At 34.9% G+C, this 23,377-nt stretch overlaps 3 protein-coding genes and 1 long non-coding RNA gene across 4 annotated transcripts; 1 reads left to right on the forward strand and 3 right to left on the reverse strand.

Moving 5' to 3' along the window:
* The first annotated feature begins 832 nt into the window (after window positions 1-832).
* LOC138134543 (uncharacterized) lies at window positions 833-11,205 on the forward strand. The gene is made up of 2 exons (XR_011160753.1): window positions 833-2,421; window positions 5,409-11,205. It is a non-coding gene; the product is annotated as an uncharacterized lncRNA (long non-coding RNA).
* A 3,005-nt stretch (window positions 11,206-14,210) lies between these two features.
* On the reverse strand, window positions 14,211-16,313 carry CCT7 (chaperonin containing TCP1 subunit 7). Its single transcript, XM_069052846.1, has 3 exons — window positions 16,162-16,313; window positions 15,143-16,053; window positions 14,211-15,067 (listed from the first exon to the last, which is right to left on the reverse strand). Exons 1-3 carry the CDS (start codon window positions 16,165-16,167, stop codon window positions 14,362-14,364), a joined length of 1,623 nt encoding a protein of 540 aa, XP_068908947.1. The 5' UTR covers window positions 16,168-16,313; the 3' UTR covers window positions 14,211-14,361.
* Window positions 16,314-16,432: 119 nt separating this feature from the next.
* On the reverse strand, window positions 16,433-16,999 carry Polr1H (RNA polymerase I subunit RpI12). Its single transcript, XM_069052867.1, has 2 exons — window positions 16,756-16,999; window positions 16,433-16,702 (listed from the first exon to the last, which is right to left on the reverse strand). The coding sequence occupies exons 1-2, from the start codon at window positions 16,880-16,882 to the stop codon at window positions 16,461-16,463; spliced, it is 369 nt and encodes a 122-aa protein (XP_068908968.1). The 5' UTR covers window positions 16,883-16,999; the 3' UTR covers window positions 16,433-16,460.
* A 1,439-nt stretch (window positions 17,000-18,438) lies between these two features.
* On the reverse strand, window positions 18,439-23,323 carry Rab11 (RAS oncogene family member Rab11). The gene is made up of 4 exons (XM_069052862.1): window positions 23,032-23,323; window positions 22,573-22,694; window positions 19,614-20,135; window positions 18,439-19,564 (listed from the first exon to the last, which is right to left on the reverse strand). The coding sequence occupies exons 1-3, from the start codon at window positions 23,069-23,071 to the stop codon at window positions 19,650-19,652; spliced, it is 648 nt and encodes a 215-aa protein (XP_068908963.1). The 5' UTR covers window positions 23,072-23,323; the 3' UTR covers window positions 18,439-19,564; window positions 19,614-19,649.
* Between the last annotated feature and the right edge of the window lie 54 nt (window positions 23,324-23,377).

The raw sequence follows: 23,377 nt of genomic DNA on the forward strand, positions 1-23,377 counted from the left end.
CTAGAAAGTGAGCCTCGATGGAGGGGACGTGTAACACTTCCTGTGGGTGTGGATTAAACAGAGATGTGGTGGACGCCGTCTCCGTCGAGTTGTTTTTCCCTGGGGGGGAGCCAATGAGAAGGCATCAAGATTATTATCGATTGACGCAGTCGTGTGACGCAGCTATCAGATATATGTTAGGAACGTTGTTGTTTTGATAGAGTAGTTGAAGGAGAAAGCCAGTAGATACCAAGGTGGTCCGTGAAAAGTTCGCGAAACAGCGAGTGAGTGCGGATTTTGCGTGAAAAAGCCGTCAGAAGTTGGTCAAAATTGACACGAGCAAGAGCTAGTTCCCGAGGAGTCCAGATATCGTCCCAGCTGTGTGAGGACGTATGACCCTTTGTTTGGTGCAATCGAATCAGACGCGTCCATTTTGTGAAAGCAAAATTGCGCCGTACCCGAGCAGAACCGCGGGTTCTTAACGCAGAATTCGACATCTCGGTCTGTGATACAACGAGGACTTTAATGTTCATAATCCGCAGTAAAGACGCAACCGTCAAAAAGTGTGTTAGTGTGGCAATGGCGCGAAAGAATTCCGACGGGGGCCCTCGCAGTCGCCCCAAGGGTCCGCAGACGACCCCCCGACACAGCCCCGTAAGGAGCAGCGCCTCTCCCACGGGGGCCGGGCACTACGCCGGCTGCAAGTGGACCGAGCCGCCACTGCCCTCAGCACTGCCCCCGCCGCCCCAGCACTGGATGCAGGCGCCACACTCGCGCGTTCTGCCGTTCCGCCAGCCCAAACTTGAGCAACACGACATAGAGAATCAGTTGAAGGTGCTGCTCAAGGTGCAGGCTTGACCTGAGACCAGTCGCAGGTGCCACCTCAAGAGACATTTGATATCTTTATATATAAATTTACGACGAGTGAACAATTGAGGACTATTGAAACTTAATTTTAAGTCTGTTGGTAGCGAGTGAACACGACAATACTAAATTCTGGTTATTTTTATTACGCCTAAGGACGGTACTACTACTAATCGTGATGGTCCTGGTTTCGTACAATTCCCGAGATTGTCCTGTTCAGCCGCACTGTGATACGCAATCACTACCCACAAAGCAAGTGGTTGTATTAGAGTGTAGATATATATTATAGTTTTAACTTTTACTTAAGTCTATTTCTGAATGTGATTTTTTTCAAACTGTTGAAAATTGTAAAGAAGAGAAATTTGAGTTTGTATTTGTGATTGTGAGCGAGCAGTGCTCAAAATAAGTGTCACGATATATGTTTAGTTTTTAATACTCTGCAATAGCAAGGTAGCATCCATATCTAGTCTTTGTGCCTTAACTGAACTTGCAGCGTTCGTCTCCCACCCTTGGATTTTTACCACAGGGAAGACTGAACACGGGACAAATGCAACAAATTCCGTTCAGACACACAAAATAAAGCTTTAAGTAATTGTAGGTGTATGAAGAACAGTAATCATGTCAATTCAATTGGTATCAACAGTATGGATTACAGTACAAATATTTTGGATGCTATTTTGATATCCACCCAGAATTTAATGAACATCTAATCTAAATGAACCGTCAATTAAGACGTGTATTTTTGTTAAAACGCAGTACAAATGTGTAATCACTATAAAGATAAGGAGATTCATTCTAGCTATAAGGTGTCCAATTCAACATCCTAAATCCACACATCATGACAAACGTTATTTTGTAAAATACGACATTGTCAAGTCACCTCTTACCGCTCGTTAAAACTTTATCGTTGAATTGTACACCGACCGCAAATTCATCATCATTCAATATTGTCTGAGGCAAGCAAGATGCAAAAGTCTTCCAAAATGCCTGAGTAACAAATTGCAGTGATGTGCAATACTGTTGTAAAATTTAAGTTTCAGTTTGGTGATAAAATTGTTTTTATTATTAGAGATTCTATTCTTATTTTTGTTCCTTTGAATTAATTTTTTTTTTGTTGAACGCGCAAAATTCATTCAAAATTTATTTGTTTCTATATACCAGAGGGGTATTTAGGATCTCTAATTTTAGGTTACGTTAAGTTTTAATTAGGAATCTCGGATCTCATAATGTTCACTTTTGAAAAGTCATTAATTAGCAATATGTATTTTAACGGAAAAAAATCATGTATATGTCATCTCCATCCTTGAATCTGTGATACCTCGTTCCTATCCCACAATAAAATATCCTTGTACCCCAAGATATTTTTCCTAAATTTAACCCATCCATCCCCTCCCGACGTCCCTTCATTCCCACCCCAGGGGTCCAACCCCGCCAAATATTTCAAACAAAAATGACTGCAATCCAACGAGATGTTTCTACAAGATATTTCCACGTTCACCTTTTTATTTCAAATTATTACAATCATTTTCGTTTCAGGTATTTCCAGAAGCGGAGACCTACGTCAGCCACTCAAACGGAGTGAGTACAATCTTGCTAATCTCATTCATTAGTCTTAGTGATGGGGGAAATCGCCGCGTAGGTGATGGTTCCTAGATTCGTCTTACGTAAACAAGTTCCGCAACATTTGCATAACATTTAAATACCTACATATTTTACAAATACAGAAGGAAGTTACAAAAGGTCGCGATAAAGTTATCAAAAAACAGCGTTATATATAAACTTGGGTCACATGTTTCTCAGCGATAAACAATCTAAATGCGCAGTTATTTCAATGTTTTTTTTGGCATGCTTATTGAACTTGCTTCGATTCTCTATAATCCCACTGTTTTTCAACTTAACATCGATAAAAAGCAATGACGATACGCTTCACAAACAGATAAAAAGTACATATTTACATTTGAAGAAAACGATTCGGCGATATTGTTGAACATATATTTACGACGACATAAAAATAATAATTTGTAAACAGGCTCGCACGTTGAGGACAAACCGACAAGCAAAAGCAGCTGTTATTGACATCAGCATTTCTGGCCCCGAAAGAGACATGTCCATTATGTGCAATTATAAATAAATGAATTTGCAGCAACGGGAACGCTGCACGGCGTATTTTTCCATGCTCACCCATGCAGATAAGGTCGAATTTTTTTAAACATCTTTTTTAATTTGCAATTCAATTATACACTGTTCGTGTAGCTTTTTTCTTTAAATTTAATGTTAAACGTGCAACGCTAATAATGGAAATGTCTTGCAACGACTATGAAAGCGTTAAGTATCCAAGAAATCGTGTATCGTGTGGTTTTGTACATAGTGTTAACAATTTCTTTGAAAGTCGTCACTTGATCACGTTTTCACATTTTAAAGCTTAATGCAACATCGATAACTCTTATCATCGTACAATACAATACCCTTTTGTACTTCATTATTGCTCGTTTCATATTTTTTGACTATCGATAGAATTTTCACACGCAGTTTATATACCTCAACTTTTCATCTTCATCGCTCTTCCAATTATTTTTTTACATTTTGACAGAGTTTACCCTTTTACATCTCTCCCACAGCAGAGATAGTAAGTTCATTTTCTGTTTGTATTATCACCTTTATTTCACATTTCTTTGTGTGCTATCAATACAACTCTAAAACTTTACTTTTTTTAACATCAACATCCTGAGAAGCTTTATAATGGTATAATAATTATGTATAAGTTAACATTTCGTATTTTATAATTTATAGAAGGTGATCATTCTAAACCATTTAAGGCATCCTTGATCCAGGTTGCAATCGCATTTTAGTATATTATGCAACAAGATTTATAAACGCCACTTTAGACACGAGTTTTATTAGGCACGAGCGAAGCGTAGCGGAGCAAGTCTTTAATAAACGAATGTCTAGATAAGTTTATAAACGAGTTGCATACTACGAGTATACTTTTTCTACCAATGCAAATAAATATAACACGTATCTAACTTCTTATTCAACGTTAATTTAAACATAAAATTCGAACCTGATACACGTCAAGTGACAACTAACTTGATTTTGAGTGTCACTGTCACATGATTTTTGCTATTAAAAAAACCAGAGCGTGACTAAAAAGCCCGTTGCTAACTTCACCTTGTGACTAAAGCGCACAAAGTCACAACTTGTCAAGGTATCACTTAGCGTCATGGAAACATATGCAATAGATAGCGTTTTAAACATAGGAGTAGAAAAAATGTATTTGTTTATGACAAGCGATAATCTTTGCCACATCTTGGAGCCAGAATTGATAAATCTTAATTCGGAAAGGTCAAATTGTGGGCGTTGCAGGTTGCATTACCTGAACAACAGCCACCGCGAACTAATTAGTAATTACCTAAAACTATTTTTGCCCAAGAAAAAAATCGATAAGTAATTATCTGAGGAAATGGGGTCAACAAAGAACATTTTCGTCATAAAACAACTTATTTGGGGCGTCCTGCCGAACAATAAATACCGACGGAATAAACAAAGTTATCATTGTTTGTTGCACCAATTTAATTATACATATTTGGTAACATGCCGACCACTTCATTTCACTAACTTATCATTAATAATTAATGTTTTGCGAGTGTGATTTTTGATTACGATTTTTGAACGTGTTTTGTTTTTCCAATAGATGATTTCACTTTCTTTGTCTATTAATTCATCAGCGACTTTGTCCGCATCCTGTATTTGTTTATATGTAATTATTAAACCTTGTTTTTTTGATAAAGTCCAGATTTTTACCGGATTTGATTGAACATGTAACATTTGCTCGTCAATACACATTACAGCGTCGCACGCAAACAAAGTTCTTTTATTTTTTATTCATCGTCGTCAGGTGACGCCTCGTCTGGACAATAAATCTCTTTAACAAACAGCACTTGCCCTTAGCTGGCCCACGTCCAGGCATAAAAACGACCATAGAATAATTCACTGTGATAAAAAGACTTGCAAACAATAGCTTTCGCTCGGTTCACATGTTGTGGAGTGTCGAAAGCACATAAAAGAAACCGTAACAGTGAAAAACTAGTTGTAGGGATTTATTTATAAGGGCTACGGTCGCGCCAGAAAATGCCTTTCCAAATTCCAAGCCGTTAATATTAATGCTCCTTAATCTTAATAAACTATTCTGTTTGTGTTAAACTAGCGGGTGTGAGTCGTATATCTGACGTTATCAGGCACAAGAACATGTGTATCTAACGCAACATAAACTTTAATGGAATTTCTCATGATTGTTAAATAAAAAAAATCGGATAAACAAACGACGTGGATAAAATTAATGCATTGCTTCCTGGATATTTGAGAGTACGCACCAAATGTCGGTCACAGACCTAAAAAATATTAAAAAACGTTGCGAGTGATGTAAGCCATGCATGTCAAATTTGATGTAATTATGTCTTAAGTCAATAATTACATTGAAGCTGCGAAGAGACTTTGGAGTTTGTTTAAAATCATTACTAAACACACGTTCGCATCAAGTTCTTTTCCATATTATCTTATATTTTCAGGAGTGGAACCGATTCAGAGGAATATCCTGGAAGGTTTCTCTTGCATCAGCGGTGGCCGTACCCAATTTATTAGGATTCTCAAGTCATCAAGTGGATTTGAAATTGTTTATGGTAAATTTGGGTGCAGGTAGAATTGGGCATCTGTAGGTATAGCCGGCTCGATTCAACATGATTAACACTCCAACTTTGATTACAAAAGAAATTTTATATCTAAAGCAATTTATGAGTATAAACTTGTCTCATGCAATGACACTTGCGATTGCGTTTTATTGGAAAGCGGCAAAACGATAGTTTTTGATTTTAAATACATTACGTAATTTGTTACGTGAAAATAAGTCTCGTATTTTTTGTTCAAATATTACATACCATATAATTATTTGAGTTGTGTTCAATCATAGGCTCCTTCTGCTCTTTAAAACTCAATTTGGTAATTGTTCACTTTAACTACTTCTGGAATTTTCGTGTTTTTTCTGGCTAGACAGCCTCAGGACGTCCTCCTACATCGTTTCCCACCAGTCAAACCTTGTGCAAATGAAAATTTTCCTTACCCTTTAGTTACACTAAGACTTGGCGCGACCTTGAAACATAACGAGAGAAAAAAAAGGCATTTGTACAAGGTTTGAATGGTGGGACACGATCTAAGAGGACGCCCTGAGGCTATCTAGCCAGAAAAAACGCGAAAATTCCAGAAGTAGTTAAAGTGAACAATTACCCTCAATTTATTAGTCATCGAGTAAATTTAAAGTTGTTTTGTTAAATTCGTGCGCAGGTAGAATTGAGAATCAGTTGTAGCGGACTCATTCTAACATAAATAACAAATACCTACCCAAATTTTTTTCTAAGAAATGTTTTTGTAGGGATTAATACTTTCGGTGGGAAGAGTTTTCTTTGAACCATTTCAGGTCGTAATTTTTCAACGTGAAATCTTTTAATACCTACCTGTCCTCACTCAAGAAGTTGAAAATTTCCTACAATTTTGATTTTTCACTATTTTTTACAATGCCTAAATACAATTTATTAAATGTGCACAATTACATTTTAAATAAGGTATTTCTTAGATAAAGACATTGGGCCGTATCACGACACCGTTAATAAAGTTGCCGTTAACTACTAGAGTCGTAGTAAACATAAAACGATATAGATTTATGCAATTACAGGGTGTTTGGCGTATAAGGTAACAAACTTCTCCTATGTAAAGAAATAGACAAAATAAAACTTTTATTCTAGTAACATTTTTTAGTAGATACGTGTTATAATTTTCTAGCAATAATTTTTTCAATTTGAAGAATTTTTGTGAGATCCACCGGATTTCTAAATTATAAAGGCGGCAGCTAAGGCATTTTCCTTTACAAATCTTTATTAGTTTGGTATTAATAATTACAGATACGAACAGTGGCTGTCAAACAGTGGAAACAGAGTTTAGTCAGTTTAGTTCAGCATAATAAAAAAAAAGCAAATTGAAAAAAATGTCACTAAGAAAAGTTGTTCATTTATAGAATAAGTTGAATTTTTTTAATAAACAATTGTCAAAACGTTGTCTTGTTGGTACGAGCCAAACTGTGATTTTCATGATAATACGATTGGTCACATTGAGTGTCAACATTTTTTTATGTAACTGAGCCTGCGCCCCAACGAGCGAGAGTTTATTTCAAATTCGAAAAGGTTTCTCCTGATTTCTCATTAAATTTGTTTTGAAAATGAATTCACGGAAGAAAGGTACGGGAAGTGAAGTGAACATAACCTTAACCATGATTTGGTGTCAAATTGTTATACAGCTGGTCCATATGTCCAAATTTTAGGGTGGTACAGTATGGTTTTTTACTTCATTTTGACACTGACAATTGTTTATTAAAAAAATTTCACTATAATCTATAGCATTTAACCTTTAGCTGTGCATCTCAGAAAAGTTTGTTACCTTAAACACCAAACACCCTGTATAACCTGTCCAAAAGAGATGAATTCGTCACGAAGGAAATTAGAGTCATGATTAAGTTTAATAAGGGTGTCGTGATACGGCCTATTGTAATCATCATTATGGTGAAATGGTAATGCTCAATTATTTGAAAAATAAAAATATTCTGGGCCTGTTTACAGAAGCGAAATTAATCGTAATCAAATGCGAGATTAACTAAACACGTGATCCGATTGAACCAATCGAAGTTTCGGGTTCATGGGTTAATGGCCCTATATCTAGTAAAAATAATGTAAGAAGTCCCGCGGCAAAAATGCGAATTAATAAATGTTTCTATGGTAATGAGCAAAAATTTTGAAAGTACATCCAAAAGAATAAATCTACCTTTAAGACGTTATCATTCATTTAAACATTTTAAACCAATTCAAATTTCATGTTTGCAAGATGTCGAACAGGTAAGAAACTTTACAAATGTATATGTTCCACATAGACATTATTTAATGTGCAAAAAACCAGCCACACAATTTACTATAAAATTAAAATTTTGTTTTGAGTGTACTATAGCGGTCGTAGGTAAGTACATAGATAACTTGTGGTAAACTTTCTGTGTAGTAGAAAGTGACAAGATAATTTCGAATTTTGAAATTTACCACCCAAAAAATACCAATCATAATCAAGACATTTCACGACGATTTGCGATGGCTGAAATTGCGTATTTAAAAATTCAAAATTCACCCCACTCCGGCTCGTGGTCGACGCTAATATAGAACAAACGAAAGTGAAATGGAAAAAAAGCTACAACGAAAACGATTACCACGCCACTGACACTGAATTGTGTTGAAAAAACAGACAAAACACTTTTGCTTTTAGCGTACAGTCGGGAGCAATAAATTTTGATCGTCAAGGTCATTCTTTGACACAATCGAAAATGCTCCATTGTAAAACAGTCGTACATATCATAACCTATCATCATGTTGTATGACATTAATTGTCATTTTTTTTCTCAATTTTTTGACACTTTGTTGACGTGGGCATAATCAGGCAGGGATTTTTTTTAAATTTGTGAGAATCTAACCAAATTTTGAAATAACATTGACGACCAAAATTTATTGCTCGCGACAGTACCTACCTTATTCACAGTAAATGCTGAAGATGTTGTTCTTGATTCATGATACACGCTTGTGCCCTCCGCGCCATTGATGCACGAACCCTTGCAAAAACTCCACAATCTTCCCGAATTTGGTCACTAACTATAACTACCACGCCACGACTCGTCCAGTTGGTTCTTTTACCGAATTTATCTGTATCGTACTTCTTTAAATCCATTTAAATGAGTCGGCAAGATGTGTTTTCCAATTAAATTATCAGTATCAACAATAAATAAAATAACTGTTCTGTTCCCGGTACAGTATTTGTGTGTGGACCGCGTTGCCACCCGCGAGAACCATATCCGTTAATTCCACGTTTGTAAAATATTTAAAACGATTTAATAACAAATACACGATTATTAATACACTGCTACACTGCATCGTTTGTCGAGCTGCAAGCTGCAACTAATAAATAACTGACTTACGCCAACCCAACCTCCGATAAGAAGATCCTTTTTTGTCATACAAAAAGTGTATGAAGCGTGTAAAAAGCAAGAGTTCACTTTTTCTTTACTATTGCTTTTATTATTTCTATTATGAAACCAAGATAGTGGCGCGTCCTCGGTACGAAGTGCTGTTTCCAGCTTGTCCCGGAAAAGTCTTCTAGAATCTGCTTACAAGAATTTCAGGAATTGGTGTGGCTCTAAGAAATGAAAGAACGTGTCTGAAAGTGTGATTATTTGTTTATTTGGAATATAAAGCTAAGAAATTGTGACCTCTTCTTTAATCAAAAATTGCTGAACGTAAATGTCTTTTTTGTTCTAGATTGTAAAAGACTTTTACATCCAGTGAATAAAAAATAGTCACTTTGACAACAGATTTAGGTCATGTAAATGTAAATGTCAACATTTTTTTATCAGTTTTCGAAAAAAATATTTTGTGTGGGTTTATTTAAAATAGAAAATATTTATTTCAATAGATCAAACAAATGGAACAAATCAGCATCAGCCCTGACATTATTGAGCGTAATGTACTGTTGCGAGCAAAAAATTCTAATCGTCAATGTCATTTCAAAATTTGGTTAGATTGTCACAAATTAAAAAAATTTCCCTGCCTAATTCGGTATGTCCATGTCAACAAAATGTCAAAAAAATTAATCAATCAGTGTCAATTAATGTCATACAACATGATGATAGGTTATGAATTATGATATTTACGACAGTTTTACAATGGGGCATTTTCCATTGCGTCAAAGCATGATTTTGACGACCAGTTTTTGTGCTCACGACAGTACAAAGTGTTGGTGAGTGCCAAATGGTTGGCGGGGAACAATTTCAACATTTGCGTTACATTTTACATATTGTTAACCTTAGATGTTTGTTTGAGGTCAATTAAAATTAAAATTTGTAGTTTTCTCAAAAAAAAAAAATTGTTATGTAAGGTACCAATTTTTTTCATTCATCGTTTAAGCAGTAGGAAGGTCTATCAGAAACAGAAGAAAAAAGTGAGGGTTGTCTTTTAAAAAAAAATTGTGATGACGTCATAACTCAAAAATGGATGATGTCATGAACAACTGAAACAACTTAAAATAAGCATTATGAGACATAAAAATTGACCTGTTTCAGTATTTTCGACAAATATCATCATTAGTTTTGAAATTACTGAATTTATTCCATAATCCATAGGTAGTTTCCATACTGCATAATTCAGTGTGTTTTTGAAAATCCATTAAAATTTGCCAAGCCTGAGTTTTAGATGGTAGAGGCAGCTTGTGATTAATTAAATATACCGGGTAACTGACGAAAAACCTTTGACGCTGTATCTTGCTTATTTTTTAATCTTTGCATCCGAATTTTGTGATATTAGAAGTTGAGCTAACTTTTGCGAGTACATATACTCAAATACAAGGTGGTGAAAGATATAAATACATATTTATCGATCTGAACTAGATTTGCCAGCGAACAAAGCCAATGTCAGATATGTCTTGGAAGTTACGAGTCTTTGTTGTTTAGCAATAACGATGATGGACAATTTTGACGTCAGTTGTCACTTCATGGTGGGTAACATTCAACAAAAATAAAAGAAATTACTTAAATCATTTTTTATCATTGGTGCAAAAAGTGCGTAGACTGTCCCTTACCAACCTTGATAATTAATTAAAAAGGGATCCCCAAGCAGGTGTTAATAACACCTGTATAGTACTGCCAATATTAAACACTAAACAGTACAAATAAATTATCGCTAAGTTTGAAGTAGATTCTGTTTTTTTTTTTCAAAAAACGTTTAAATTTAAAAACCAAATATAAGAGGTTTAACATTCGCACAACAGGATGTCATCTAATCTTGTATCATAGACAGAACCATACCTACATATTTTTTTTATGCTGCAAATTAGCATTTATTATTGACATGAAAACGTTGAGTAAAAATGAAAAACTAATATGTACCTATATCATTTATCGACAAAACAATATTTGCATGTGTAAAATTTGATTGGTGCCTTTTTTTGCTTCTAGGAAGTAGCCGGTTAATCGTCCGTTGAAGTTTTCCTTCTTTCAAAATAAATAAAATCGAGATCCAAGGATAACAACGTACCTACATTTGTAAAAAAGATTTGTCGCCGCAATTTATGCTTGTGTGGTCACCGGAAACCCCAGAACTAATGTGACACAAGAAAACACCGATGTGGTTAACGATAGACTTGGCACAGTGAAATTTTAAGCAGAGTTACAAAAACAGTTTCTTAGGATTCTTATAGGAAACTTTAACTGGAATAAAATTTATAACTTAGACATAAGCGATTTTTGTAAAAAAATCCCGAAACAGGTCGATTTTTGTTTTTCCTTGCCCACATTTTGGCGCATATGGTTTTTGCACATCTCCTCTCAGAAGTGCGCAACCACCCCTAACTTTTTTTTTCAAATGTAAGGGAATGCCAAGTGACACCAAGTTGAATTCTATTTAATGCAACAAATGGGCACCGTTTCTTTCGACAGTAACATGCATCCCTTACTTTTTGCAACATTTCCAGTGTGATTTATCTTATTTCATAGTGTACTCGTCTCTTGTCGTGGTCATAGAAAGTACCTACCTAATGACCTATCTACGCTAAATTAAGATTAAACATCACAACAATGATCCAATTCCAAGACCTAGCTTGAGGTAAAAAAATAGATTAGATATGTAATAAGTCAGGAAACAGCACCTTTGCAGGACAAGTAAAGGTCATTTCCGGTAAGTTACGAAAACAACGATTTAGAAGTTCCGCGTGATAATAGAAACCACGCAGGAAGTGAAAGAAATAACTGAGGAGGTACTTTTAGTATACATTGAGGAAAATGTAAGACTACAAGTCATCGAGCCTTTGGTGTCATCACTAATTGTTCAATTGCAAATTGCAATTAATAATTAGGTACAAATAAATCTAATAAAGAATTCTTAATGTAATTTTCAGGTAGCCCAGAAAAAAATATTTTTTAAAATCATTAATAATAAGTACATTCAGCGTGTTTCATCAAATTCATTAATACCTTAGTCGAGAATAAATTTGTTTAAATTTTTCTAGCTTTTTGTTTCTGTCAGAGACATGAACGATAAATGACTTTTATATTGATTTTTTGTGAGGTTTTTGCAGATTGAAATTATAAATGTTTCTTGTGAGTTTGAACTGAAAATTCTGTATAGTAAACGTGTCTCAGAAATAAGTATGTACATTAATTTTAACCAGTGACAGATCTCGTCAAAAACAACAAAATTGTTATGTACCATTTTTTCGAAATATCATTTTAGTTTCAGTATTTTAGGCCCCCATGAATTAACGAGCTGCCTATTGTCTAGTTATTTAACCCAATGACGGCGACTGTGAAATTATAGTTTTTGTAAAATCAGCGCAGACCATCGTGTTTTTACAATAAAGTTTTTTCGCTGCGCGGCCGAGGTAGACAAGACGATTACATTTTCAGTTAGTTTGTGTTAGGTGTCAGGTGTTTACGTGTTGATTCTGTGATTTAAGCTAAAATTTTGTGAAAATGGCGCGTTTATTTTCGAATAGTGAATACATAGATATTGTGTTAGTGTATAGTGAAGCGTGCGGGAGTGCTCCTCGAGCCCAGAGAGTTTCCGTGCGACTTCTTCTTGTGGGGGTACACGATCCCAATTGATACAATTCGCAATAACAGGTATGCTGGAAAGAGTGGAAAAATCATTTCGTCTGTACCTTTATTATTGTATTGACAATAACGACGGTCACTTTGAACACTTCGTGTAACGATTAGTGATTACTTTGATTACTTCATGCGAATTTTTATGGATTAATACACAAATTTTAGGAGACATTTTGTCATTATTGGAGCGGTGATTCATTAGGGTTAGTTTAAAATATTTATTATTAAAATTGTTTTCATTTAATATCTACCATATTATTCTCTTTTTTCTCTTCCACCCTTATCATTATAGGTCACAGTAACGGGCGCAGCAGTCAGCGGCTGTTCATAAGTTACCAAAAAACAAGTGCAAGTTTTCTTGTACTTATTTGTTTTTTCTTTTTTGCTTATCAGCATCGGCGAAGCAAATAATCCCCATAGGCGGGTAACGAAATTTGTGGCGAGTTTTTAAATAATTTTAATTGGATAGCTTCAAGGTTTAGGAAAAAAATATATTGAAATACATATACCGGTACAGTGTGAACATTAAGTTTGGAACAAAATTCATAATAGCGTTGTGCTGTTTTTAAGAAAATCGCTCAGACAGGTCGTTTTTATTTCGAAAAATGCCATGCCTTGTTTAAATAACGTCATCGGTTTTTGCGCAATGACGTCATCACCTATTTTTTTTTAAATGACAACACCCGCTTTTTTCTTCTCTTTTTGATAGACTTTCCTACTACCTAATTTGGTAGCTTGCATGACAATTTTCTTGAGAAAACGACGGATTTTACTTCAATTTTGTTGTAATTTTTTTCAATTGGGTATTTATAACCGGGGGGTTTATTTTAATAGACCAAACAATTTAGAAGATTTACGGGAGGGAATTCACGCTGTAATGAAACAAATCAGCTTTGACATTATTGGGGGCAGTGTACAAAATCTTTACACTCGTGTGTATGAGTGCTAAATGGTGCGCGGGGGGCAATTTCAACATTTACGTTAAATTTTATTGTTAATCTTTGATGTTTATTTGTTCTTGTTTGAGGTCCATTAAAATTTTTACATAAAAAATTAAATTAAATTTTGGAAGTAAAATTTGTGATTTTCTCAAAAAAATTGTTGTGTAAGGTACCAACTTTTTTCACTCATCGTTCAGGTAGTAGGAAGATCTATCAGAAAGATAAGAAAAAAGTGGAGGTTGTCATTTAAAAAAAATCGTAACGATGTCATTGCGCAAGAACCAATTATGTCACGGGATGGCATTTTTCTAAATAAAATCGACCTGTCCGAGTGATTTTCTTAAAACCAGCACATAATGCTATCATGAATTTTGTTCCAAACTTGATATTCACACTATTGTTTCTATTAACGGGTTCTATTACCAGTTAAAATTAATGTATGTTGTCCTTATTTCTGAAACACGTTGTATATTAAGATTTATATTCGCAGTCAAAGTACTCGTACGTTACAGATAAAAACCTAGTTTAGGTACACTTTCAAAAACATCAACTATGTTATATCACACTAGATGAAAATAAATTGACAAGCTTTTTTGGCCGATAATACAAAAGTACGCTAAACAAACATTCTGTAGCAAAAATATCTGGGACACTGACTTTGCAAGATACACAGTTAGTTAACTAATGATTCAAAAAACTTTGGGTGTTAAATCGATTTATTACTGATTTCAGTGTTGTATTAAAACAAGCACGAGAGTACAAAATAACTTATTTGGCTCCACTACAACTTGTGAGATTATCGACGAAGTTAGAAAATTAAAATATGAAAGAAATTCGAATTAATATAAATTACATCGGTCGACCCATTCCGCGTCCGGCCATCGGTTGAGCATCCCCCGACTTTTGATTTTTAATCGTTTCGTCAACTGACAAAATCAGACAAGTCGCTTCAGTGGCGGCCGTTAAAGCGTTCACCTTAACGATAGCCGGTTCCCAAACGCATGCCTCCATGTTGTCGCTGATGTCTTCGTTGTTGATATCCACTCCGTACCAACAGTGACCTTGCGCGTGCTTCTGCCTCAACTTGTTCAGAATATTGGTGGCGTCGAATCCGGCGTTGTCACACAATTGCCTCGGGATAATCTCCAAAGCCTTGGCGATAGCTCCAATCAATAACTGTTCTTTGCCGGCTATGGTTCTGGAGTAGTCTCGCAACAATCTAGACAATTCCATTTCGATGGCGCCGCCGCCTGCCACGACAGCGTCGTTTTGGATCGTTCTTCGTACGATCATGATTGCGTCGTGAAGGGATCGTTCGGTTTCTTCGAGGAATTGTTCAGCTCCACCGCGGAGGATGATGGTGCAAGTCTTCGCGTTGGGACAACCTTTGAAGAAATTGAAACGTTCACCGCCAATCTGGCGTTCTTCAAAGTTTTCACATTTGCCTAAAACGACATCGGCGAGGTCATTGACTGTGGTCATGACGGCGCCACCGCAAGCTTTCAGGGTGCGCTTGAGGTCCTCCTCGGGAACGCGGCCGGCGCAGAACATGTCCCTAAATTAACATTTAACCATTAAAAATGTAAAAACAAAAACATCCAAATTATATTTCAACCATCAGATCACTCACCTATCTGCAAAATACTGTGTGGCAACGTCGCCTATCGGAAGCTTAGAGAGAACGACGTTGGCCCCTGACTCGTGAATTTTCTGCAACTTTTGATATAAAATGTTCCATTCAGCATCAACAATCTTCTGATACTCTTTGACATTATCTACTCTGACTTCTGCATTATCTCTTTCAGCTTTCAACTCAAGTTCAATGTTGAGTAAAGCGATTTTGCAGTTGTGATAGACCTTTGGCTGCATTTCAAACCCAGCATATGAGAAAGTTTTTTTGAATGCCACTCCAGCCACAAGCATGGAATCTTCTAAAGCTCCACCCTGAACTTTCTTTATCCCAATCATGTTTAATGGTAATAACTCATCTAACAGCAATACTGCGTCAACAACCATCTTGGAAAAAAAATCGCGTTGCTGATGAATCAGTTTTGAACTCATCGCGGTTGCAGCGCATTTTTCTAAAAGTGAATGAAACTCAGCTGCATTTTCTTTATTAATTTTAATTGCAAGCTCAGTAATTTTTTCTAGACATAACTGTAACGCGCGTCTCACTGCTTTAATTATAATGCGTGGGTGTACGCCCTCCTCGACGTAAGATTTAATTTGTTTTAAAAATTCGCCTGCAAGTAAGACAACACTGGTTGTGCCATCACCTACTTCAGCATCTTGAGATTTAGCGATATCGACTAAACTTTTAGCGGCGGGATGAACTATGTCAAGGAGTTTCATGATGGTCGCCCCATCGTTTGAAATTGTAGCTTTGCCGTTCTTTTCGACAATAAGCTTGTCCATACCCCGAGGACCTAAGGTTGTCCGTACGGCATCCACAATTGATTGGCAGGCATTGATATTTGATATAAGTTGAGGTTTCCCTTGGGAAGTGTCGGTTCCTTCTTTCAACAAAAGAATCTGTGGTTGCTGTTGGTGAAAATTAAGAAAATTAGGTGCAGGTGCAATGCCGGTAGAAGAATACATTTTGAACGGCACGAATCTAAGCTACAAATAAATGGGAAATGTGAAGCTTACCATCATTTTCGGTGAATTATAAATATCACACACACTCGTGAACACAAATTATTAAAATTTAAGCGATCCTTTCTTTATTTTTTCAACAACGTGATTTCACGACGTTCAGAAATTAGGCGTTTCAGCAGAATCAGTGTTGCCAATTTCGTTATGATTATGAACAAAATCCCTAACAAATTGTATAGTCATTTGAACTTTCCTTACCCGTAAAAAAATCATAATCGAAAGTTGTATTCTTTTTTTTAAGTAAGGTGTGAATAGAGACAAGATGAACTATTAAATAAAAGATTTATTATATGTTATGAATTCTCACTTTCTTTAAATTTACATTTTATACAAGTATAAAAAACAGTTTGGCCCTCATCAGCTGATCTCAGTTGGACAGTAGCATACGACATTTTGTCGTTACCACATTTAGGGCATTTTCGGTCCACGACAGGACCCTCATTTTCATCTTTAATTTTTTTATGATCTTTTTTAGAATCAAATTTTTGCCCGGAATTAAAATTAATGGTATAAGTAACTTTATAGCCTTCAAACACTGTAAAAGGGGTATTAAGTCACGTAAATAATAATTATAACAATTATAATTACCGTCTGCTGGAAATTTTCTCGAACAAGTATAACATACTATTCCGCCTTTTTCTTTTGGTGGAGGTAAAATTGATCCACAATCTGGGCAAAAACTTCCAAAGGCTCCAAAAATATCCTTGCTACTCATTTCCCTTTATTTTGCTTAAATGAAAAATTAACCTAAAACCTAAACACATGGAATTGTCAATACCAACATTGAACCTTGAAATTCATTACCTCCGCAGATTACAGAATTACCAACTTTGTGATGGCAGATTATGTAACCAACAATACAAATGTTTTAATTTTTTTGAAAAAGCAAACTCGTTGGTGTCAGTCAGTGGCGTAGATAAGGGGGGGGTCCAGGGGGTCCGGACCCCCCCCAGAGCTCATCCATATACTTTTACAACTGAATAATACTCTTTCAGTATATACACTGACAGTCACAAAACGACTCACTTTGAATTTTAAGTAATTCATTGTCTTAGAAAAATTTTTTGGTATATTTGGTATATCATATTCTATTGATAAGTGTTATTTGAGTTATTCTTTGCCAAAGAATATACGACAAACAAAACATTAAACACAGCAAATACGATTTTAATGAAAAATGATAAAATCAATTTTTTTACCATCAAAGGGTCATTTTTGTATTAGCATAAACATACCCGACATAACCTAATTTTTTTTTAATGTCGTGTCAAGTTAAAACATTCGGTCAGTGCCAATTACGAAACTGAAAAACACCAATATTTTTCAATTGTTTCATTGCCAACAGACTCAGTCATTGTTGATCACGCTGTATGTAGCAAACTACATTAAAAACCAAATTTTTATAGGTGCAATGGCGGACACGGAATCTTGGACGATTTATCATTCGATTGACATAAAAATGTAAAACTGGCTTTAGGTACAACTAACCTCACTTTCGATTTTTGTAATGATGATGCGAAAAACTTTCTAATGTCAAATAGTTTCAAACGTCAATCATAATGACAGTAAAGCGTGGCTTACATTGACACTTTTTGAATTGACATAAATTTGACGTCTAAAATTCCGTGTCCGCAACTGTACCTAATACAAAAGTATGTGGACCCCCCCAAAGCAAAAAGCTATCTACGCCACTGGTGTCAGTATTTAGCTCTTAACTGAAACCAAGATAACACCACGTAGCTTATTAAAATACAATCGAATTAGACCTGGTTTCTGGAACGGTCCTATAACATAACGGCCGGTTAAATCAAGCGTTGCTATAGAAACGCTAGAAAGTGACCAATCACATTACATGATTTTTGTATTTATCGGAGAGTAAACTAACTGGCCAAATAAAATGTTTCCAGAAACCGGGCCTTAGTGAAGTTACTTCATAGGATAAAAATTATTTACTTACCAAATTCCTTCTGCTAGTAAATACCTTGACCAGGTTCCAGAAACAAAGGACGCACAAAATTTCCTAAAATAATTCTACTTTATGTTTGAATTAAAAGAATCGTAAAACACAATCAGACGACAAAACAATTGAAAATTAGTTTACAAAAAATTTAAAATAAGAAATTTATGAACAAAGTATCCCAAAATAGAAATGAAACGCTTACAAATTCTACAGCATAAACTGAGAATTAGTGCCACCATAAAAGGATCGTCGACGGCTGAAAAGGAAGAAATAAATTGTTCGTGTTGAAACAACATAAAAAATTACAGCAATTACAGTAGTACTACTATATTCATTTAATGCTATTACAGTAGAATTTCTTCAAGAAACTGAAACGCGTAAAAGTAAACAGGATGGGCCTCATAAATAAGTAAATGAGCCATACCAAGATTGTAAATATTCGTAAAAAAATATTATCCAGAAACTGTTAACACTCAATTTAGTAGTTTTGAATTCTTTCGGGAACCATGTGATGTTATTTATAATTGTGAAAAAAAGTCTTGGTGAATTACAGAAGTTTTATTTAAAAACTAAATGTATAATAAATTTTGAATAAGCTTATATTACATACAAAGACCGTTATTTTGTTTGTTCTTACATGTGTACAATTCAAATATCTATTAACTGTATCTAGCTACTATACGATATAGTAACGAAAACGTAATTTTTATAATTTATAGCTTGTATATTTCGTTAACTTTATTTTTAACCACCATCATACCTCAACCTGAGCAAATTACGTAAGTAACAGTGTCTTTCAAGATATTTATGCAAAAACTAAGGACAACAGATATAAAACAATAAATAAAAACTGGAATGGTACTGTCACTACTAATTTTCTCCGATTCCGAAGATGATAGTTTTTAAATAAACACGTATAATTTCAAAAAAAAATATATAATTATTTTGCAAGACAACTTGTCACATACTTACCAAATCAACAGTCAAATTCAGTGAATAACGGTTATTATATTGATGTAAATTTTCAATTATAAATAACAGAGCACATTTACAACAATACTTCATTGAAACATAAAACCAAGACTATTGTTTTAATATCTAGCAATAGACACAGATTTTCGTAACTTAGGTCTGTACCTGAATTTAAAAAACTATCGTTAAATATGATCACATGCCTTAACGCATATATTATTAAAGATAAATAAACATTTTTACTTAAATACCTACAGTTATATTTTTATATAGAAAAAATTTACTGAAAATTATAATAGTATACAAAAACTGTAACAGCTTCTAAGTGCGCAGCAAACAGATGTGGAGGCTCCACGCTAAGTCACAATATGTTAGCATTAGGACATTCAGATTTATGTAAATAATAACAAAACACAAATAGCCACAGGTGGGTGGTACAGAGGCTTCACTACATGATGCAGAATTCTGCAAAAACAAATTTCAGAAAGAGCGATTCATAAAGCTGCGTCCTCACCTGTGTTTGGGCTAGTGTATTGCTACAGTGTGTACACTACTGACAGCACTGTTTGCGGACACCATCCGAGTTCATCGTAGGCTTTACATCTATTGGTTCCACGTTTTGTGGCCGGATCGTGTCGCCTTCAGGTGGATCTCTGATTTGTTTCTGTGATACGATTCTGTAGATTTCTGTGAGTATATTCTGGAAAGCCAAGTCGACATTGGTTGAATCAAGAGCTGACGTTTCTATGAAGGAAAGGCCGTTTCTTTCTGCGAACGCCTTCGCTTCTTCGGTTAGGACGGCGCGTAGATGCCTTAAATCTGATTTGTTGCCGACCAGCATTATTACGATGTTCTGATCCGCGTGGTCTCGCAACTCGCGCAACCAACGCTCCACGTTTTCGTAAGTCAGATGTTTGGCGATATCGTATACCAGGAGTGCCCCTACGGCCCCCCTGTAGTACGCCGCCGTGATAGCGCGGTATCTTTCCTGACCCGCCGTATCCCAGATTTGTGCCTTTATTGTTTTTCCGTCCACCTGAAAAAAATCGACACAATAGCCAAAAGTCAAGACTAAAATAGCAACTGTATGTACTATTTATTATGCAAAAGTTTAGGCTGGTACCGAAGTGGGTAAATGTATACAGATTCATTTATTCATTCTACTAGTGCAAACAATTTTACGGTCTGCGAAGGTTTCGAACGAAGAAACAAACTCTTTCAAATAACAACAATAATAATTAGTTATTCTTGGAATAATATAATGCGGTAGCATCAGCAAATTATTACGAACATGTCAAACACAACTCGTTATACATATTATGCATAGCTGAGCGATTTTCGTCAAGGTGGAATTACTGGAGGCCACATACCCCTCTCATTATGTTTATTCACGAATTGAAAATGTGATTTTGAAGGGCACAGAAAACTTCAAATTTCAATTGTAGGTCACTAATTCTAATGAAAGAAAAATGTATGAATGTTATTAAAATTCGGTTTTTAATGTGCATTGAATATTATTCATTAATTGACGATTACTTATGTTACAATCGATTAAGCTTTTATTCAAATTTACTCTTTGTTGTGTAATGTCTTTTTTTTTAATGTCAGCTACTGGTTGTTATACCGCCAAATTAAAGCCATAGGACGTTTCTCACAGAAAGATAAGAAAGCCAAACCGCAAGTTCTCATCGATCCTAAATTTAAAATATCATTTAAACATTTAAATTTTGCGAATATGTCTCACAAAGAATTGTAAGAGATATTTTTAGTTCGTTTGTGATCATTAGCAAGTGAAAATTAAGCCATCCTTAACATGATTTCGCTCAAAATCGTGATATTTAGTAATATGTAATTAAAATTATCAACATACATTCTACACCTTCAAAGCCTTGCCAATACATATTTAACATTTTACGTTTCTTTTAATTATCTTTTTTTTTTTCATTCTAGACAATCGTGATGTAACATCACAGTTATCGATCTACAACGATGACTCATATCAATTCCAGAATTTTCTCATTCAGGTGACTATCTAAATGTTAGGTGACGAAACATTTTTGCTGTATTGAAACTCTAGAATTATCTCTGCGTTTTCTTCCAATTTATTTATTTATTCATTTTGTTTCAATTAAGTGATGCAAATCCTTGTCTTCAATGCATTGCAAGTTTACGTAATTTCTGACAACACATTATATTCAAATGTTCGAATAAATAAATTGTGATTTTATTTACGGCACAGTCCATGAACAACTTGGAAGCATATTTTATACTTATATTTACGCAGTTCCAAGTAAATTTATCTTTACGGAAACGTTCCTATTCCTGAAGTCGTAGTAGGTATACGTGTAGATGGCCGATAATGTAAAAATGTACAGTTGCGGCCAAATAAAACTGTGCAGCTATTTTTTCTATTGTAAATCGGAATTAAATATTAAATCACCTGAAAAATCATCTCCTAGGAGATAACATAAAAAACTATTTTTTAAATTGACATCATCCGTCACTGTTATGTTGTGCCACAGGTATGGGTATCTGGTTACCACAGAAACTTTCATTTTAAAAGCCTGAATTACCAAAATTTATAAAGATGACATAAAATGTCAATTTAGTGGTCGCTTTTATTTGGCCGGAACTGTACTTAAAATCAAAGTTTCATTGACGTCACATTTAGCCTTTTTATGGTTTTATAACATTAAAACGAGCACAATACATTATATTTTTAATTTATAGGTATGAAAAAGTATTACGTCAGTAACTTAGGTAAACAATTGAAAAGAAAAATTCTATTTCAATTTAATGTTTAATAAAAAATGACGCATAAACACTTGTAGACAAAGCAGAGACATAGAAATTAATTTTTTTATTACTTAAAAAAGAAACATTTCTTGGAATTTCTAGGTGAATGACTTAAACTTGTCACTCACAACTAGAGCAGTGTGCCACAAAAACCCCAGAGTGCATAAGTTACTGGTTGAATGTAGTATACTTTTTTTTACTGAGATCTGAGACCTAATTCAACAAAGCCAACAACAATACCTAACAGTTTGAAATTAACTAACAAACAACATTTTTTGACGCTTTCATCGAATGTTATAATGAGGGTATTGTCACATTTAATATAAATCAGGTAAATGATATATGAATCTATTTGTTTAAGTGATACATGCACTGATGGCAACTTTCACAGCCACTAGGTCAACAATGACACCACCATCAAAGATAAGTGGTATCTCTACACAGCTGATTGTCGTTTTGACACACGTCAAAATGTTGAAATAAATATAAAATCTAAACTGGAACTAATAGTTTTGTTGTGCGTTTTCCCCACTACTTTATCTCTGATATTTCAAACTGGCTATTAGTCAGATTTTTTTTTCAGAATGCGCCACAGATGACTAAACAGGGAGAACGATGCGCAATAAGAAAACGGCACAAACTTTTCACGTTGTGCGACTTTGAATCAAATAACTCACCTGCATGCTGCGGGTAGCAAATTCCACACCTATTGTTGATTTTGATTCCAAATTAAATTCATTCCTAGTAAATCGAGACAACAGATTACTTTTTCCTACCCCAGAATCGCCAATAAGGACAACTGAAAATAGACGGAATTACAAACAGCGGTGTCTTTGAATTTTGAAAGAATCTCTTGTTTGACACGGCTTTAATCTTGACAGTTTCATTGATTATTCTAATTGATGTATTTCGTGACCGTTGTGAGAGAATGCAAGAATGCGGCTACGGTCGTGGAGTCAATTTAAATCATTACGATTGATTATTTAAGGTTTTTCATGCAACAATTTAAAAACTTGACCTCTGACATTGCTGACTTGTCATATACACAGGAACAAAATTTACGTCAAGTGTCAATTACCTCCAAGGTTCGTAACGTCAAATTCTAACAATAAAGGGCAAAATTAACCGTTCCTTACCTTTGAACAAATAGTCATATTCATCGTCTTTCGTACTCATTTTCTATTCTTTCAGCTGATCCTTCGCACCCTCTCCAAAATATACCAAAATAAAAACACACAGACGATTAGTGCATATCACAAATATACCGCTATTTACACCCAACCGTTTATATCACAGACACATTTCATCCGATAAGTTTTAATTTCGGTTCAAGATGTTTTATATAAATTTGGTAAATCTTTTTGATTTTATAACGAACAAAATGGCGACCAACTCTTCTTTTATTGTTCGCAGATTAGAACGCCCCTTCGAACTGTCAGATTTTCGATTGTTTGCGCATGCGTCTCAAATGCCACATTGTCA

The sequence above is a fragment of the Tenebrio molitor genome, chromosome 7, assembly GCF_963966145.1.
Source record: "Tenebrio molitor chromosome 7, icTenMoli1.1, whole genome shotgun sequence".
NCBI classification, from domain to species: domain Eukaryota; kingdom Metazoa; phylum Arthropoda; class Insecta; order Coleoptera; family Tenebrionidae; genus Tenebrio; species Tenebrio molitor.